At 32.2% G+C, this 22261-nt stretch overlaps 1 protein-coding gene across 2 annotated transcripts in view; it reads right to left on the bottom strand.

Moving 5' to 3' along the window:
* LOC125076181 overlaps positions 1-22261 on the bottom strand; it is a 189608-nt gene that overhangs the window by 75289 nt on the left and 92058 nt on the right. The window contains exon 6 of one of the 2 annotated variants that reach the window (XM_047688191.1): positions 9763-9876. The exons of the other annotated variant lie outside the window; for it this stretch is intronic. Coding sequence (XP_047544147.1) covers positions 9763-9876 — 114 coding nt within the window. The remainder of the gene's footprint in view (positions 1-9762; positions 9877-22261) is intronic. 2 annotated transcript variants of the gene reach the window in all.

The following is a 22261-nucleotide window of genomic DNA, read 5'->3' as shown; positions in this document are numbered from 1 at the left end:
AAAGATATGTTGGATGAAATTCTGCCCCTTGTTTAATTTATTAATGTGGTGTAAAATTGTGGTGACAAAAAAGTCTGAGTCGATCAGTGAGATATTTATAGTATATCTTTATAACATATGGGAAATGGAATATGTAAAAGATTTTTTTTTTTTAAATCGTATATATTAACAGTGATTTATTATCGTTACTGAATCTTTGTAACCGGAAGTAGTTCTTTGTAGCTGTGGTATGATTGAGCAGTACTCGTCTGTGTAAGATTTTTCCATTTTTTTTAAAACACTATGATATTTGACTGTGTATTTCAGTTGAGCAAAAGAGTCACTATCGAGTTTCTCACTCGGTAGAATCTACACGCCGAATTGTATTTGTATTTAATAACATGACGATTCAAAATCGCTCGAAGCCTTTTTGAATAAATAATGTTTGAATTTAGCACGAGGCGAATTTGCTCGTCTCACTTCTAAGAATGAAATCGATTTATGGATATTCAAGGACATGGTAACACTTTTGAATTACAATCTTCAGGCAGCAATGCAGAAATTTTTGAAAGAAATATTCATTACTTTACTACTGGCCCGAATAGTTGCTTAGACTCACTGCCACGGGATCGAGATCTGTTAGGCTATTCTGTAACAAGAAATTCGAAACTCACCGCAGCACATGTGTTTGAAATGTCAGAATGTGATATACAACAAACACGTATCAAAATGGCGTATCACTGAAATTCAGTTGCGAATATTTCACGAGTGAGATTTGAAGCATTTTCTCACAGAATCGCACTGCTGCCTTATAATATAGTCGCTATACCAGCATGGTATTCAGACGTGATGAATTGTCATAATGCACACGGTATCAAGTAAACTTTAAAAGAAGAGTTACAGCTCGTAATATCTCTCCTCCCAGACCACATTGCTTGTAAGAGGAGGGTGTTGACACTTAGCCATCACATTACTACCTTAGTGACTACCTTTACGTGTGGCTCATACAGGCTCCTTTACGAGGACCACAGAGCCTAATCTCCATCTTTATACGCAAAGGTAAAACTATGAACCCATTATAAGCATATTTTGTCAAAAGAGGAATGTCATGATATATTTTTTGTAAATTCCGTAGGTCTATCCCTTTTTTAATAATTGCCCAGTGAATCAGGCTAGTATCAGCTAGTATTCAACAACATAAAACAATTATAGTCTACATTCACACTGCCAACACACGTCATGTCCAAATTATAAATCACTAACACTTTGATAGTTTTTTTTTTTATTGGTAATGTATCTGATAAATTCAGGCTCAGCTCAGACTACTCTTATTAATAAATAACGATTGATTTTCGACAATTGGGCAATTACTAGTGCGTAATAAATACAAATTAAGCACGTTAACTGTCATTTCTGAATTATTAATTAATTAATTCTGACCCGGAATCCATTAACGTCACTTAACTGAAGATCCCGGTTGACTTCAAGAACTTCTTTTAACTTCTAAATAGGCAAAAACTGACTTTGAATGGTGTTATATAATTCTTTCGCGTATTGATGCAAGATTGAAATTTATATTTCGAAAATGATTTAATTTGACATTTTCATCGAAATAAAATCAAAGGTCAATAACGAGGAATGGTCAGGACGGTGTGTTTATTGTGTTGAATTTTAAGAGGCCTGACGTCACGGTTGTCGTTTTCAAGGCGAGGTGAGGCCTATAAATATTTTGTGGATTCTATAATCGGAACAACAGTTTTTTACGTGTTATTGAATCTTGAACTTGTATGTAAATATTTTCTTCGTTAAATCACTTTTGGAATCGAATGGAAGGTTGAATGGTTCATATTTTTTACAGTGCCAATGTCCATGGATGCCGTCAAACATTTACTACATTTGCTACTCGACCTACCAATATGTTCGTTCGTCCAGTGACTAGTCTGATTAATGATTCAAGAATTTTTCAAAAAAATTCAGAAAAAAATCTTTAAATTGAAAGTATATAGGTACTCTCCCGTGCCTCGGAAAGCACCGAACCGTTGTTCCTTTGTCTAAACTCTTTCCGGTCATATCGGACATCGGATAATGAGAGTCACGGAATATGAGTCCTGCATAGTTGAATAATCTCCCTTGAGATTGGGGCTGTGGTCGAAATCAATCATGTCATAAAAAAGGAATTTCAACCAGTCTTCATTGGTAAATTCACGTAGTTTTGCCACTGGGCCACATCGACTCCGTATTAGTTGTATCTCATTGCAAAAGAGTAAATGTCTTACGTACTACATATAACGGAATTATTCGGTTAATATTCTGTTAAGTAGCGTTAGCAGTTTTTAAGTAATTAGTATGCGCACTATTATATACGCCATCAATTTTAATAAACTAATTATATATTATTTTTTGGGTAGAGTTGAATAAATTAATGGAAATGGCAGAATATAATTTATATTTATAAATGAAACTTTTTGTTTCGTTTTCCCTTACTGAAAAAAAATACTAAAGCAATTTACGTAAAAGGATTTGGTATTACATATATGGTTTTGTCTATATTATTAAAATTGCCGCTTCTGAAATTTTAAGCTCTATGACCTCTATAGCCATATTAATATTACATGTTTTAATACAATATTGTAATCATCTCATCATATGTTTAGTTTTTGTCAATCTACCACCAGGTACCACCTTACCTTATCACTTATTTTACCACTACTTCGTTGCTGTTATGTTAAAGTTTGAACGGTGAGTGAGCCAATGTACTCGTACTTACTGACACAAGGAACATAACTTCTACGCTCACAATATTTGTGACGTATTCGCTATGTAAGGAATGGTAATATTTCTCACAACGATAATGCCTATGAGCTGTGGTGACCACTTACCATCATTTGCCAGTCCGTCTAACTTTTATGAATTCATAAACAAAATGTACCACAACCGTGGGCGAGAAAATCATATTTTATTAAATAAATATGAATAAATATAACGAGGTTATACGCACCAAAATTAGTTTATCGATATGATTATTTGGCTTAAAGGAATAAAAAAAGGTCTATTTCGAGCAAAATTTAGTCCGTTAACACGTAGTGGATTATCCTGGTGTTTCGTGTAAATAATCGTTAAGCCAAGAGTGGTATCGACAGTAGCCCAAGGGAACAAAATACGAACAGTATTTCGATATAGCCGGCGAGTATTTGTTGAATGCATTTCAACTTTGTGAATATAAAACTATCTAGACCACTAACCACTAACTACATTTGCCAAAAATGTATATTTAAAATTCTTGTAAAATTCACAGATAACGGTTACTAAAATATGTGATTTATTTTGATCGAATTTAGTACGTGCTGTGTAAAAAGTATATTGAATTATTTATTGTATAATTTGACCAACATTAAAATATACAAATGAACGACTGCTATGTTATATGCGGACTTGTATACATTAAAATCTATATCTCCCTGACGTTGTATAAAACCCGCTTTGTCAATATTTGATTTAGAAGAATTTAGATTTTTGTCCATGGAAATAAAACGAAGATCGAATTGTCTTTTTCAGCTCAATATCCGTTGTCCAAAACTTTTGTAAATATTTGACGTAAAGCGAAAAAAAAAAAGATTATACATTTTTAATTTTGGTTATATTCAGTAAAGTTACCATTATTTATTTATTTGGCTCCACAACTAAGATTAGATAGATAAGGCAAAGCGAGCGAGCGTAACATTATAGTTAAGAAACAAAATAATAATTAAAACCTTATAATTAAAGTGACTTTTCTTTAACGTTCCACGCGTTCCGTCTGCCTTTCGAATCTGAGCTCTACATGTACGAAACACAGGCACAAACTATTTTTATCGTGCCAAGCCTAATTATAATATGTCTGATTTTATTTAATTTTTCAAACACATGTGATATCTCATGGGGTTACAACATGATCTTATATCATTTATTATAAATCCATTCATATATATTTAGCAATCTTTCGTATACTAACATTGAATCCAAAATTAGTAGCTATCGTAATAAATAATTCATAAAAACATCCTTACGTATACCTGCCTAATTAAATCGTTCAAAGGGAATACTAAATGACGTTTGAATACTGTCGTTATTTACTTCAATCTGTAGCGTTAAGATTTGTTTTATTTGTATTTATAACAATATTAAAGCTATATGTTTGATGATAGGAGTAATTATATATACTCCGTATAGTTTCAGGAGTGATGTAAAGTCGATTACGGAGAAGACGGCTCAGATAATGAAAATTTTGTCACAAAAAACAAAATAACTTCTGCCCCGATCAGAAGTTTAATATAAGATCGCCACAAGATCAATGGAGCCATTTGTAAAGTAGCTTTACAGCGTTTTGATAGTCTATCTCCATCATGCAACGTACAAGTGGAAATAATAGTTCTAGAAGGTTTAGCGTGATATTTAAAAAAAAATATAGATTATCAATTACTATCTTTATAAAAAAGATATAAATTATAAAAGCAAACAACATAGTATTACCAAGAAATAGATAATCTTATAAATGTTTTTCTTTTCCATTATAAAATAGTTATGCGTAAGTGGTCACCATCGCCCATAGAAATTAGCTCAAGTGGTAACCACTCATTAGAACTCCAATGTGCCGCAATTTCGAGAATGTACATTCCCATGTGCCTGTAGTTACTCTAGTTCACTAACCCTTCAAGTCAGAAGATTGTTTTTTTTTATGTTATTGTTTGACGGACGGGCAAATAGGCCTGATGTTAAGCGGTCACCACTGCTCATAGACATCAGTGCTTCAAGAAATATTAACCACACCTTACTTATCAATGCATCACCAATCTTGGGACTAAGATGATATTTCTCTTGTGTCTGTAGTTACACTGGCTCACTCACTCTTCAAATCGGAACACAACAATACTAAGGAGTGCTGCTTGACTGTAGAAGATATGATGAGTGAGTGGTACCTACCCTGGCGGGCTTGCACAAAACCCTACCACCAAGACGTACATAAAAATAATGCTGTTTGACGGATGAATATTTTTTTTTAGCATTAGCAGCCTGTAAATTTTCTCACTGCTGGGCTAAAGGCCTCCTCTCCCTTTGAGGAGAAGGTTTGGAGCATAATCCACCACGCTGCTCCAATGCAGGTTGGCGGAATACTCATGTGGCAGAATTTAAGCACATGAAAATTCAGTGGTGCCTGCCTAGGTTTGAACCCGAAATCATCGGTTAAGATGCACGCGTTCTAACCACTGGGCCATCTCGGCGGATGAATATGTGATGTGATATTTCCTACACAGACGAATTCGCACAAAGTTCTACCACTAACTACGATTTAAATGATAGATTTCCCATAACGCAGCGCTGTGGAATACGTAAAACACTACATCCTTCACAAGCACATGTTACAAGGAAAGCGAGATCAACGTTCCGAGCACATTGAATTCGTTAAAAATTTACGTATGCGAAAGTCAATAATTTCTTCTATAAAAATATCCGTAGATATTTAAGCTTAGCAATTAATTAATGCAATGTTATCTTAATAACCAATAAAAAAAATCGTGCATTAAGAAATACAAGATTATGTAAATGATGAAAAGGGTAAAATTAAGTTTTGTTTATGTTCACCGAGATGGCACAGTGGTTAGTACGTCATCATCATCAACATCGTAACCGATAATTACGGGTTCGAACCCAAGCACCACTGCTTAATTTGTATTTATAATTCATCTTGTGCTCAGCGTCGAAAGAAAACATCGTGAGGTAACCTACATTTGCCTCATTTTAACGAAATTCTGCCACATGTGTATCCACCAACCCGCACTGGTGGCCTTAGCCCAGCAGTGGGAAATTTACAGGCTGTTAATGTGATGTTTACAAACCAATTTAATTTTATTTTATTTACATATCTGTGTTATTTAATTTGTGAACAAATCTGAGTTTCTTGTTCGTTTGTTATGTAATGAGGACTCAGGCGTGCTGGTAAGAACGTATTGGAAATGTTTTACTCTATCACACTTATCGGAATGAAAGAGTTTGGCATGAAACATATAACATGCATAATTACATTATTTACTCTAACATACATCAATATTCAGCCCCCCCCCCTCTGAGTTTCTTTCGCCGGTCCTTCTCAAGTCAATGTAATTTGTTTTCCGAACCGGTGGTAGTGTTTTATTTGACTATAAATGAGTAAGTGTAATGCTTCTTTATTGATTTGAGTTTAACTTTGAATGCTTTGTATTGCCGTGTTTCGACTGACTCAATGTACCTAAATACAAAGTACAAGTACCATAATCTTTCAAAGTCAGGATTTCTCCAAGTCTATTTTTGTATTCGGCAATTGCGACATGCATCAAGTAGCCTTCAAGACAAAAAAAATATTAAACTACTAATTTCAGGGAAGTTATTATTTAAAAAAGGAACCATGATATATAATTTTATTCGTTGACATTAATGTTCGGTCTTTTCATAATAATTATTTAATTTTACTACACTAACCAGTCACCGTGTGACGTTTTTGAACGAAATATGAGTTCGTGCACTTTGAGCAAAAGGGAACGTAATTTTTACCACAATTTTCACTTTACCTCACATGTAGGAATACTTTATACAATTTTTTAAAAGACTAGTCTAGGGTCATAAGTCTTTTATTATTGGATTTTTTTTAAATCTAATAACACAAAGAAAGTGCGAAAAAAATAATCACAAGAACAATATAATTATATTTTTAATCCAAGTAGTATTTCTTATATTTTTAGGAATCGATTGAGTATACTATAATCCATGTTTCGGAATATAATAAAACGAGAGGAACTGGGGAACCTCATGTGGATTTATTCCACATATGAAATGATATTAAATATAAATCAACTAATACTAAATAAATTACAAACCTAACTCTGTGTTGAGTGTTTAAGTTATTAATTAATTAATTTAAATACATTACTAAGAATGGGTAAGAATATATTCAAAACGACCATAAAACAAGAAATGTATTTGAACTCTTGCGATTCACACGAGTGAGCTTATAATACATACTTATGACTGGTTGTGAATATAAACACAGAAATGTACGCTCCAAGTTCCAGGAAAAACGACTTGTCGAGCTCAAAACCGCTCATAAAAGATCTTCAACAAATCATTAAGAAAATATAGGTAATATATTTGAACCCCACAAACAATTGCTTGGAAATAAATACAGAGGAACGGAGACACAAAGACGGATAATCTTAGTAGACCTGTGTCACTGTCATAATTCCATCCGAAACATATTTTCTTGTGACTTTGTTCTTAACCGCTGAGTATGAATTGTGAAAACAATGAAAACATTAGTTGTACTAGGATTGTAACCCACAATTTCCTAATGTACTATAACGCCACGAAACAAGTCAGATGAAATTCTATCTCATGTACATAGACGTTAACTTCAAATTAATCAGAGAGGCCTTTGACGTTTACCGTTTGTTACTCACTTACTAATTAAAACTGACTTTTTAAAATGACTTTGTGTGTATGTTTATGGATGTGTTAGTGTGTATTTAATTAAACTGAGTAATAGTCGCGTTATCTTTTGAAACTTCATCGTAACGAGTTAGCTTTAAATTGAAATGAATACTTTGACTAAGCCGAGTCGAAGGCTCCGGAGATTTTACACTTCTCGTCGGCTATTATGAGCTCAACTCAATTTACGCGGTTATTTTAATAGCAGTTTCATAAAAAAGATCTTCGTTATTATAAACGTTGTACACTGAAGTGTATAATGAAGACTAATTAGAAATCCCCAGGATAATATATGTGTGTAAGTCAGATCTTATCAACTGTTATCAATAATGCATATTCTTTGCAAAAGCTTCTCTTAAGCTAAATTTATAGAGCCTATTTTATCTCCCTAGATAAGCATCCTTGGTTCATCCATGGGTTCCTCAGGATGTTCAACAGCTGAACACGAGAATAATTATAAATACAAATCGAGCAAATGTTTCAGTAAAGCTTATATACGCGATTGACCCGCAATATACGCAAGTATATACATTTTTCTAAATCAAAATCTATTACTTTTTTTAACGCGAAGCGCATGATGCACCGCAACACGTGAAATAGATAAGTTGATTCTATTTGGTCACATACTGGAATGTTTGATGGTCTGGTTACATGATCAAATATTTTCACGCTTCCTTGAACAAATCGATTTTCACGACAACGCGTGTATATGGCAAAATGATATGCAATATACAAAGATTAGTATGGCCAATATTTTGTACACCTAAACTGGTGGAAGGTGTTGGAAATAGTGTGAGCTACGTAAGTTGATCTAGAGCGTGCAACTCAATAAAGCATTTCCTCTTATTTGCTCTTGACTGCGCAAACTGTACACAAATCAGAATCGATGAATTTTACACCGAATGGTAAATTCCTCATTGGTCGTGACTAGCTTATATGGGCTTCTAACAGATTGGAATTAGAATGTTGACTGCTTGATCTCTGATGAGCGCCTGATCTCTATTTTGTCATGCCGGACTCCTAAATCGTAAACATTAAGAGTGAAGAATAAAAAGGAATGCGCTTTTTACTTCTTAATCCTTATTTTGTTTTCATGCCTTTCTTCAAATGAGATGTCGTGGCCAGACTTCTGCTAAATAAAACTATTTAGTTAACAATTCGTGATCACAATTTCGTAATTCGAAACTATTAAAATTTATCTAGATCGTAAGAATCCGGACTTCTTACTCCTACCATGACAAACACAAACGTTTGCTGACGTATCGCCTAAATCATCTTTAAATACCTAAATATCGAAAATATTTCCAGCTATCCCTCGTACATTATGCACGATCACGATTCCGTTACCAATCGCTGACCGAGCAACGACTTATGGATGATTAATGAACATCTTAATGCTACACTGAATGCAATCATTCGTGAAATTGACTTTAGCATAGATTCATATACATGCATGTTGCGTCAAGGGTGGTCGAACGCGTCAATGTATTTCGTGTGTATGTATATTCGTATATACATTTGTGCTTTTATTATTTTAACGATATCAAGCTGCAAAACATTAAACTAAGTACGAAATTAAACATTGCATTACAATATTAATGACAGAAATCGTTCCTAACACAGATATAATAATAATTAGATTTGACATAATGCACCTAATTTAATTCTTTCTTCTCTATTAGTCTTAGTGTAAGATTATTGTTTTTTGGCTATCGTTTGTTACTCCGAAAAAGTTTAAGCGTTGAATTGATTTTATATTATTTTTATATTATATATACCACTGAAGGAATATTATAATTACATCAAAAATTAACATGTCGATGACGTTGCCAACTTTATTATCTTGTCCAGCTTTTATTTCACAGTGTGCATTCATCAAAATTTGTGCCTCTAATATCAAACTAACGCAAAGAAGAAAATCAAATCAAATTTTTCGTAGATATTTTAATATAAATTATATTATTAATGAATATTTTAAGATATGTATTTATACACGATTTGAATAGAAGTACGAGTTAATTCATAGTGTGAATGGGTGTGGAGAATAGGTACAAATGAATGGTAAGTATCTTTTATCAAAAAAAATTGAAAAGGATTCGATTTTTAAATTAATAATAATTACGCAATTGTAACATATAAATAAATCAAATTTCCCAGACGTAAATTTGGTATTTAGTAGAATGTTAGTTTAAATTCGAAATAATTTAAAATCTAGTATGGCGACTAAATTAATGAACCATTTCACGGGTATTTTATGTATAAATTTTCAATATCGATTTGACCACTTACCGAGAAGTAGCCAAAGACAGTACGTTGGTGATAGGTTGCACAAATCATACAACGGAGCATTGACCGTTCAGCATCCTGAAGTAACCACGCTTGTCTAAAGATGTCGGGTTTCATCTGGAAACGGTAAACCGCCGATGAACCATCTTATAGCACATTCAAGGAACGTTAAGGAAATGTCAATTTTAGGGCGCTTATACACCCGAAGGCATATATATACATATACAAAATATAATATATCATAATAAACGTCCAAAAAAGTGGTAAACATTACGCAATTTTTTGGCTTCATAGTGTTGACTTATAATATATTTTTCTTGAGATATTTTCAAAATTTTTAAGACATGTCAAATTAGTCTATTAGGTAAACTACGTTTGACTTGACATACTCAATTTTTTTTGCTGGACAAAAGTATATCCATGCCATCACGCCGATCTAGAATAGAATATATATCGTATCAACTTCTCTCTTCGCTGTCAGCTATTTAAGAATCTACTAATTAGATTCCAATCTACGACCTCGTTTAAGAATCCTGCGTTCTACTACACCAAGTTATTTTGGATAGGCATTAGAAACTTCTATCAGTAAAAATGTGTGGCATCACTCCTAAATGAAAGCAAATGTGGATGATAAAGATCATGAAACAACTTCCTACAAAAGAGCACTACCTATATTGTTATAAGAAGTTACTATTCTTTACAATATGAAAATGATCACGGTTGAAGATGAATTTAAATTGCCTCATATTGTTAGAGTTAATTTTTTAAACATTGTATAACTATAGTTTAAATAAGTCGATTGACTATTTTTAGAATATGTTGTAATGTAATATTTTAATTTTTCACGATTAATACTGGCCGAATGTCTGATACTAGCCGGTAAGAAAAAGAATGTCAAGAAATCGAACGCGGCGGCAGTGTTTTGTTATAATTCTAATTATTTTTAAAAATAATTAGAATTATAGGCCAAATTTGAATATAAATACGGGATGTATTGTGAAACACGAATTAGTGGGTAAAATAAATGTGAAAATAGTGTTAATAAATGAATCTGGAAGAATATCGTTGTTTAAACTTGTGACCTTCCTAAGGATATGGTCTAAATAAGCAAATAGTTCTCTGGTTTATACATATACACTAGCACTTCGAGAAGTAAAATTTATTCCCTACATTTTCATTGTTCTACAAACCAAGGGACCTAATAGGTTACCCCTTTGTACATACATGAAAAACAGCTTTATAAAGTGCCAATGTCTGGTCCGTAGAAGAATAATACAAAAGACGTTATTTCGTAATAAAATAACTGGTGAAGTGGTGATGTTTAAACCTGAACGAAGGACCACGAGACAAGTCTCGAAAAAAAAACTATTATAAAACGTTTACAATTGTATCATATTTGGTTGTATAGTTGGGTCAAAATACCATGTCTGCTACTGGCTTTGGACGCTGACGCTAATGTTACTGGTCATGAAATACAACTTTGATACCAAGATTTTATAAGGTTAATAATTATATATATGTAATGTCATAGGTGGGAAACGAGCAGGAGGCTCATCTGATGAAAAGTGACTACCACCGCCCATGGACATCTGTAACACCGGGGGGCTTGCGGGTGCGTGTCCAGCCTTTAGTCGGTGATGGTGCCCTCGTGGGGTAATGAAACCAAATTCTGCACAACGATCATGTTTTGGTATTGTAAATGTTATGCACTTTTAATGTACATCACGCAATGCATAGGTACTTAGTAATTACAAAGTTAAATTTGTTATTAGTTAGTGAAAGAGGAATGAGGAGGAGGGTTAATGAATTATATAATTTTTATTAGAATATTAACACTGAGCATCTTGGGCATTATCTTAGTAGAATCAAAATTCCGATGATGTTTTAAAACTACTTGTAGAATTTTAATTGAAATATTGTGGCTTTAATTTGAACAACCATTTTATTAAATAAATCTCATTCATCAATCAAATATCATTCAAAACTTTTGGAATAGACTGACAGTCACATTTGTGTGTAGCGGATTCAACCCTTTTCAATCATTCGTGAAATTGACCTATTACAAACATATGATGCCCTTGTCTTTGTGCTCGGACTTTGAGTCCGACAAAGAGGTCCCTTTAACTATTCCCTATCAGGAAATATAATTACATACGCACGAACACTAACGCACACATACACAGACGTGTATGTGTATGGAAATTATTTTTATTCTATATTCATTATTTTGTTCATACTAATTATTTTTGTAACAATAGAAAGTATTACTAAGCTTTTCACTTAATAATAATAAATAATAATCCTTTTTATTTATTATTTTTCATTCCATTACGTTATTTAATTTTAGATCTATATAAGTTTTTTACAATATTTGTATATTTATGATATTTTTCTTGTCATATTTTTTTTTTGATTAGGAATGAATATATTTTCTACAATTTTAAAGGTCCCTCTTCAGGCAAAGGTTTCCTCCAACTTATTCCATTGTTTTCTATATTTCGCCTTTGATTGCCATTGATTCTAAAAGTTCTGCCTTTTTTCCTTTTCCCCTTATGACCTTTGTATAGGACGAGGGCAGGCTTCGTCAATCGAGTGTCCGTCTGTCTGCTTTACGACTTGCCGTTTCCATTTCAGATTCAAGGAGTGAAGTAAGAAATCTATTTGTGTGGCGTACTGTATCTCTGTTTCATACCTCTAATATGGGTCGTTCCATGGCGGCTTGACATACTAAATTTTTTTTATTTGCCTGCCTGAAAGCGGCATGTCTCCTTTCATTATATCTTTGGGAGCTTAGTACTTAAAAAAAATACAGGTTTCTCCTAGTAATTAAAAGCCTGTAAAGGTCCTACTACTTAACTAAGGCCTCCTCTCCTGTTAAGGAGAAGGTTTGGAGTTAGAAGACTAGTTCACCACGCTGTTCTAATGCAGGTTTCCTGGGCATGAGTTTCTTCACCATCGAGCACGAGATGAATTATAAAAACAATTTAAGCACATTAAAATACAGACACCCGTAGTATACCCATACTCGACAACAAACCTATGCCATAAAAATAAAAAAAAGATAATATCCCGTTTAACCTTTGTATATTGTTAAAACATATATTTATTTATCCGTAAAGGGTCTCCGCTTTAACAGATAAAGTTTTAATTACATTCTAAATGAACTTACCAGACTCGTTTACTTCAAACCGAGAACTCGTTTGTCGTATAAATTTCAAAATATGTTTCGTCATATTAATACAAGTGAGTAGTCAACTTGAGTCTAAGAAAATAAAAACGGTTTAATGTTCGATATTCAAAATACAAGCATTCTGATAGTTATCTTCATACTTTTATCCTAATATTATTTATTTGAAAAGTTCGCGAACGTAAGTAGCAAGCCAATGATTAGTTTCCAATTACATCTTCTAGAAAACTAATTGTTTTGAATATAATAGCGGGACGACAATCCTTCTTTAGAACCCAGAACCTCGCTTTTATGGCCTTATATTTAAACAATAGTCTAACGAGACAATAATTTAATGGCTAATAAACATATGGTTCCACTTACAGTCACTCTTTTGAATTCTAAGACTTCGATACAGATATTAAACATATATTAAGGATACTTTGATTTGGTTACATAATTATAACATCGGTTAGAACGCATGTATCTTAACCGAAGATTTCGCGTTCAAGCCCAGACAGAATCACTGAACTTTGCCTGCCTTTCAACGAAATTCTGCCAGATGTATATTCCACAAACCCGTATTGGAGCAGCGTGGTAGAATATGCTTCAAACCTTCTCCTCAAAGGGAGGATTGCCTTAACCCGGCAGTGGGAAATTTACAGGCTGTTAATGTAAAAAATGTAATATAAAATCGTACCTTTCTAAGTAGTCCATTAACTACTATCTGCTTTTATTAATGGGTAACTTAACATAAATACAACTGTTATACAAAACTTAACTGGGGAACGTTGAAAAACACTTCACAAAGTTAGAGCAATTTAAACTTCAAAACTACATCAAAATCTTAATTACGCGAACCGAACATTTTATTACTTCATATACTGAAATAAAGGATAATATAAATTTTATTTAATCAATAAAGTAACCGACTTGAACTTTTTTATTCAAACGGTACTAAATAGGAAATGTATCAAAAAAAAAAAAACAGTTCTTCAAATCGGTTCATAAGACGAAGTTCTAAATCAACGAGAAAAATATACATTCAAACGGATAACATTATTTTTTAAGTCGGTTTAAGCTCACCAATCTTTTATCCTGTATAAAACATTTCACATTTCAAATTTCAAGTAATCTTTTAATGTGGAATAAGATAGTATTCCATTGTGATTTGGAATTGGTCTCAAAACTCTCTCTTAGCTCTTGTAGAACTTTTCGTATTGTATGAAATTGAAACGAATTACACTTAAGGGTATCGTAAATCGATTTCATTTTTATTATTTAAAGGAAAAAATAAGGGCTCCTCATGGAAATATCATTCGCCTATATTCACTTAACGCATAGAACGTTCAGCATCATTTATTGTCTCAAAATAAGGTACAAAAATTAGGAAAATGATAATTTCTGATCGCAACTTAATGTGGGGGGATGAGTGTCTCTTGTCGTTCTTTTTACAACAGACAACATGAATGCAAAAATTTATAATGATTGGTGGTAAGTTAAACGTGAAAAAAAACACATTTTAACATTTTTAATATTAGTAAGGATAACAATTTTGCTAATTGATATAAGTCTTGATGTGTTTTTATATATTGCCAATAGATCGTTGTAAAAGGACTAATATCTAGAGCTTTTGCTCTGCTTTTGCACAAAGCGAATTACGTTTTAATTTAATATAGAATTAAAAAAATATTCACAGTTTAATATTCATAGAATACCATTTATATAACAGAGGGTCCGCGCATTATTTTACTGAACCGCATATGATAAAAACCATTATACATATTTCTACCACAAACAGATTTACTATGCTTTTCAGCACAATGTAGTATTTAATATGTATGATATTAATTATACTTACTGCCTCCCAAATGGTACTACATTTTAAACACAATATAAAACATTTATAAATAAGGCCTAATTCTCAATAAAAGTTGTACAGTATAGAAGATAAAAAACAGTGGAGCTAGTTATTGTTTATTTTCATGCGGGATAAATAAGAAACTGAATTCTATTAAAAATAAATATTTGTATTGGGAGAAAAGATTCTCAGTAGGATCTACAATCCATAAAATATACCAACTGTAAAATATCGTATCGGCGTTTTCAATATCGAGTGATACAAAATCTATTTTACACCGAAATTAATCCTACCCAGAATCCCACGAAAACTAACAATACCGAGGAAGGAGAGGTACCAGCTTCAATTAAGACAAATTCCAAGTGGATGAAGAAAATTCGTCGTAAAGTCAACGCAAACTTTTTGTCATCAATTTAGAATTCTGATAATTAGATTTTAATTCTATCTGTCAATAAAAAAAAAACATGCAGTTACATTAAAATATAACTCGAAATGTAAATAAGATACAACTAATCCATCAAAAACAAAATCTACATACCATACTAGTCGTCGTCACGAGTCTTAGACCAACTTGTTTTTTGAAATAGGCATTTGTTGATTTCTATTTACAACTAGCTTCCAACCGAACGATTCGCTAGGCTAAAAGGGGGAAAGAATCAACGGAATTCAAAAAAATAATAGCCTGTCATAACCGTCTACGGACGATTCCGGTGGATTGGTTATTATACATATGATACGTTCTATAGTTTTCAAGTGCTTGCATATACAAAGAAAATAAAAGCTTGGTCCTGCAAGCAATCCCTCACATCTTTATCAACATCTTAATAGTCACACACTCACACACACACACACACACATACACACACACACACACACACACACACACAATTCAATAGTCTATAACTAATATACTTATCATTAAAATTATTAAGTTGTTTGAGTATTTATTAGTATATATAGTAACTATTTCTATGTTCTTAACTGTTACTCGAGTAATTAATTTTTTTATTTTACATTTTTATAATTGTTTAACTGGTTGATAAATTGCTCTTATATAAATCAACGTTAAAAATGTTCGTGCTATTACATATATCTGCAGTGGAATTATCTGATTGTTTTGTTCTATGAACTGCCATGAAATGCGTATTGTTTTGATGGATTATCGTTAAAAGAGTATTTATTATACATTGCAATTTCAGTTACAGATTTAGTTATTCCGACAATTTCGTTGCATTTGTTGTTGATTGTATTTGATTATCTGGTAATTATTACTATCGTGTATATCTATTTTAGTCTGTGGCAAATATATACATCGTATGTATCTTGTACATTTGAATTATTGTTATCCTGAGTTATTGAGATTTGTCCAATATATAACATTTCATTTATTTGGCAATCAATTGATAAAAACAGTATTGAATTAAATCGAATTTAATGAACGTTAAATTACGTATTCGTTGTAATAAATTGAGATGATTATCTTCTTAATAAATGTCATTTTTATCAATTTTCAAAAGGTCTCCTTTAAGCTCTACTTCAATAGTATAGTTAAAATTATTATAATGGTTAATATTTAAAATGTTTGTTTCATCAATAACAGATTCTAAGCTGCTGGTTTTTTTTAATTTGGTTTTCCTAAAATGTCTCTTTCAAGTACAGCAATATTTTTGGTGACACTAAAATAAATAATGAGGCGTAAAAGGCAGCCAAGTTAAACCTGGGTTAATTTGTGTTCAAAAAACCGCTCGTATTAGGCGATGAATAAAAACTTCGAAAACTTTCATGTGACGGATTAAAATCTATCATATGTATATCTGCCAATTTGCATTAGAGCAGCGTGATGGAATGAGCTCTAAACCTTTCCTTCAAAAAGGGCGGAGGTTTAACTGGAATATATATAGGTTGTTTTACTACAACTAAACTCCTTCGCTTGATGTTGCCTAACATGACATTTGACAAACTACGTAGCAATTATCTGTTGGCTTCCGGTAACGGTAATTGAACTAATATAATTACACAAGCCACAAGGACACAAGAGAGATTATGCAGTTCACCGGCTACGGAATATCGCCAATATCCGAAATTTCAGCTTACGAAATACCTACGATATTGAGAACGTCTATATCTAGAGCACAGATATCGATGCTACATTTATATGAATGATATATTCAAATATTTATGAATAAAAATGCCGATATGGGTCAGTGGATGGAAATCGTAATCTTAATTATTTATAATTATAATTAAAGGTAACACACATTAACAGCCTTTGAATGTTCCAATGCTGGCTAAGGCCTCCTATCCTTTTAAAGAGAAAGTTTTGGAGCGTATTCCACCACGGTGCTACAATGCGGGATACACATGTGGCAGAATTTCGTTGAAATTAGACAGATGCAGGTTTCCTCACGATTCCTTCTCCGACGAGCACGAGATGAATTATATACGCAAATTAAGTACATGAAAATTCAGTGGTACTTGCCTGGGTTTGAACGCGCAAACATCGGTTAAGAACTTACTGATAATATTCTGCAATTGAAGCAGCTTCGTAGAATATACTCTGAGTAATCTCCTCGAGAGCAAATAGCTTTATTTATTATTTATAAAACTAAAGAAATACTTGCCAACTTACAAAATTGTGCTGATTTGAGAAACATTAAATACTCAGTCTAAATTGCAACTGTCAATTGAATGTCAATGTCACTCAACTCATATACATTGACCTCTGTCATTGAGTATCTAACTTTTTAAGCTAGCATATATTCGCCCACCTATCGGCGTTGAAACCTCCAAGACCTAGCCTAACACTCTGTACTTGAGTACATGTGTAGAAAAAGTATCTCTCAAGTCCAAGGTACGGTAACCTAGAAGGATCTAACACCCACATAATGCCTGATACGTAAGTGAAGGTCGTCCTCAACAAATGTGCGACGAAAAGATATCCTAGCAGATGCAAAGGTTGCAGAATCGTGTCATACGAAAATTCTATATATTATACCGACGACAACTAAGACGCATCGTGAACACAGGTGAAGAGCCGGCAAATGGTGACATGGTAAAATGGCGATCCATTTAAATTGTTTTCTCTTCATAAATTAGTCTATTTATTATAGTGACCTACTATAATGCAGCCTTCTTATTTATCCCAATCGTACTTAGGTAAGAAAATTGTTAGGCTTAAAGTTGTTTGTTCTGGGAAAAGTAGATCGTTTATTTTTAACCCTGCACAAAATAACAACTTCATTATTGAAGATTTTCAAACATTATTTAAAAATGAAACAAAGATAAACGTCGTTATTTTAAGATAATCTGAGGAACAGGCTTAGATTTGCTAAGAAAAATCCCTTTGAAGATTAACTCTAGCCGCCCACAACATGCATAGCGTAACAAATACTCTAACGAAAGAAAAGTTCATGTTTTAAATAAATAAATTTATTTTTAAACATGGAATGTTTATTATTCAAATAGAGAATAGGTGAATTTTCTCAACAGCCAGTAACGGAAATGAAATTAGCTACTGCACACTCGTACTGAAATTAATGGTAAAATAAATTTTAATTCGTTAAATATTAGTTTGTAATTTTAATTTTTGATAGTTTGTCTATGTTCTTTCTAGAGTGTGTGAGACGACTATGGTAAAAATAAGTGAGCCTCTATGAATTATTAGATCTACACATAGCAGGGTGCATACTTGCCAAGACCTAGTAATACGAGTATTTCAAGGTTATTTAATATCAAAGTACTTATTTATGTATCTTACTGACGCAGAAAGCAAACTATTGGCGTTTAGAAACATTTACATAAAAATAATATTATACCTACTAGTCGGCTTGGATATTTAAATGAATTGATAATCTCTATTCATTAATGAAATACATTAAATACAAAATACCTACTACGAATTACAAATCCAGGCACTAAAATTCAAATAATTTATAAAATTAAACATCATAAAAGTTTGACTGTTAAGCCAGATTTACGGAATGACGTCATAAGCTCCTTATCAAGATTTTATTTGGACTCTAAATAACTTTCTAACGTAATTGCTTTTGATAATTAAATCTTATATATCCTGATAAATTTCATTACATTGTTTAATGAATGATTGTCTGGTACCGTTAACAGTTAACCGAGGGACTTCTAAAATGTCGTAGTTCCGTCATTTCGTAATTTGCGTCAGTTGCAAAAACTCATAAAATGTGATCCGAAGCGTCATTTTATGTGTGCACAGACTAATTAAAGCTTCATTATACTTATGTGATATCGAAGCGAATTGTTAAAAGGCCAATTGTACTCTATAAACATTTTTTTTTTTAATTTATAAGTTTAATAATAATATTCACTAGTTGGAAAAGAGTTTGTTTATTTCAAAGCGGTTTTATGGTTGTCTTCTTCCATAAACTTTCATGTATGTATTTATAATGCTTTGTATGCTAAAAGAAATGACTTTAAACGTCAGAACACGGTATGACATGTGCAAAAACTTAGCGCTGAGATTTTTCAAGCAAAGTTTATCTATACTAATATATATGAAAGTAACTGTCTGTTACCTCTCCACACTTAAACTGCTGAACTGTTTTAGATGAAATTGAGTATAGAGATAATTTGAGTCACGGAGATTATTGATTACTTTTTTGGTTCAACCATCAAGATGGGGGTTTTCTGTGTTATCGGTAAAGTTCAGCTATTCTTAATAAATTCATTAGCAGCCTGTAAATTTCCCACTGCTGGGCTAAGGCGTCCTCTTCCTTTGAGGAAAAGGTTTGGAGAATTTCGTTGAAATTAGACACATGCAGGTTTCCTTCACCACCGAGCGGAGATGAATTATTTAAAACACAAATTAAGCACATGAAATTCAGTGGTGCTTGCCTGGGTTTGAACCCGAATTCATCGGTTAAGATGCACGCGTTCTAACCACTCGGCCATCTTGGCTCAATAAATAAATTCATAAATAAAAAATCATAATATACAGTGTAGTTCATATGTATAGTCATGTAATTATTTTTAATTGACTATCACGTATGACCACTTACCTTTTTGCATATTAATGGTCACATATAAATATTTATCTTCATTAATTTACTAGAATCTTAATATTACATCACGACTAATAACACACAGAACTTTACAAAGATTGTCGAGTTGCTGAAATATGCCACGCTTGCGGTTTCGTGAAACTGAACTTCGTGGCATTTGTGACGCGAATGTGCTCGCAATACCCATTTTCAGTAACGTTGATAAGCAATGTTGGTAAAATTCAACGATATGAACAACGCTTAAATTGAAACGAGTCCAGCTTAATTTGTATCAATGTATCGAGCGTAAGCTTAACAGCTAACATCTACGGTTACAGTTGTAAATGAAGTTCGTATAACAAAATCTTTAAGCATTTAAACCAACTTTTTTCTAGTTAAAGAAAAGGTATTGTCTTAACTCTCGTACTTTAATATAATGTGTAATGTTTTAAATACAGGCTTTTCACTCAGTTTTTCTTCAACTAGGAGATGAGTTACTGATAATTTCATTGCTGCCTGAAAACTTGATACTTTCGTAGGTTTGATTGGTTAAGAGGCATGCATTCCGTCTACTAAATCATCTCGAATCTAAAGTCATCTTTAAGTAAACATTAAAATAAAATATAATACGTAGCTATGACTTTCCAATAAAATTCCTCCGTAACATTTATTTCTGTGTTAATGACTACTAAAACTAGATGTCTAAGAAAATTACGCTGATCAATTCTTCGGTACCGATAGGGAACTGTACCCGATATCCAAGGAAGCTTTACTGCTACTAAAAATGTCGTAAATAGACAATAATTCACGTCAAATATTAAAGGAAATGGACGGTCGTAATATAATGAGGTGAGTGTTTAATTTTAGATGAAGAAAACTGGAATTTTAAATGATTATAATTAGTACTTTTCTTGATACACAGTAAAATAGTTACCAAGATATAAGATAATATGGACTGACTGGCTTAAAAGATTATAGGTAACTTCACCTATAATAAAAATATGTAACCCCTGCTTCTGAAACGTGCATCAAAGTCTGATTTTGTTATTAGACTTAAGTCTGAATGGTCATTGGTCGGCAATCGGCGTCCAATGAGAATTCAATATTTTAACCAGTATATTTTATTTTATTTTGATCAGCGGTATAAAATATTCTTTATATACTTTAATATTTCTAAGAACTCGGTTGTTTAAGAGAAAAATCAATAGTAACAGACAGACAATAATATACACAAATCTGTTAATGATTTGACAAAAGTCATCTATAATGTTTTTATATAATTTTTTTTGCTTTTTGGACTCGATACCGGTTATGGAAGTGTTGGTCTTTTGCAGAGATATAAAATAAAACTTCAGTGTGATATACGCTAATTAAAGAAACACAGGTATTAAATGTAAGTGGACGAGATGTGAGTATAAATGATGAAATAGTATGTAAAAAAAAGAATTTTAAATTTTTACCTTGTTTTATACTTTGTACATTTTTTAAGACGGTGTATTTTTTTGCATTACCTAATGAATAAATAGATTATATCATTATTACAAAGTTTATAGTAAAATATATTATTTTATCAGAGATAGAAGTAATCTTTAAAATCAAAAACTGAATTCGATTTTCGAATACGGAATTGCATTATTTATTGTGTAATAAGCAAGAACTCATTTCACTTCCGTATGTCACTTATGAAATGTTGAAAACAGTAAATTACAAACACCATATTGATGCGTGTTACTAGATTCAGTTATTTGTTATTTTATTTATTTATTTATTTATTTATGGTCCACAAAACAGATTATAACTAAAGACACATTTAAAATATAAGTAAACATTATAAGCAAGCTAAGTTATAACCCAACAACTATGTGAACACAGATTGTAGACGAAATATTTCACTTATAAAAATCAAATAACATCAGCACTTAAGAATACATTGTATACTTTACAAAAAACGTTTACAATAAATGAAAAGAAAAAATTATACAGAAAAATATGAAAAAGTTATGACAATGAAAAATAAAATGAAATTATGAAATGGTGAAATGAATAAGAAAATAGATTTAATCACTATTATTAGTTGTTAATTGAAAATATTGAAACTAATTGTTTTCTAAATAGATTTAGGTTATCGTTGAAAATGTCAATACCATCATCCGCGTCTTTTTCGAGGTTATTGTAGATCGGTAACTGGTTTATTTTTTAGTAACGAGTAACGAATCTTTAATGTCGTTGCGTTGCGTTGTTAATTTCATGAAACTTCGAACCTTATGAAACGTTTTTTTATAAGTACGATCTTTCACAATTGTGCTGTAAGTTTCGTTTTAGTTCACATTACCAGTCGAAATAAAAGCGAAAAAAACTTATTCGAAACGCGCATCATTTTCTGGTATAAGTTATATGTATATTGTTTTAGAATTTTTTAGCCGGGCAACATTACAAGAAAAACATCTCGTCGATTAGTTTAGA

This window comes from Vanessa atalanta, chromosome Z, assembly GCF_905147765.1.
Source record: "Vanessa atalanta chromosome Z, ilVanAtal1.2, whole genome shotgun sequence".
Taxonomy (NCBI): domain Eukaryota; kingdom Metazoa; phylum Arthropoda; class Insecta; order Lepidoptera; family Nymphalidae; genus Vanessa; species Vanessa atalanta.
The sequence above is the reverse complement of the archived record's forward strand: the minus strand, read 5'-3'. Positions and strand labels throughout refer to the sequence as shown.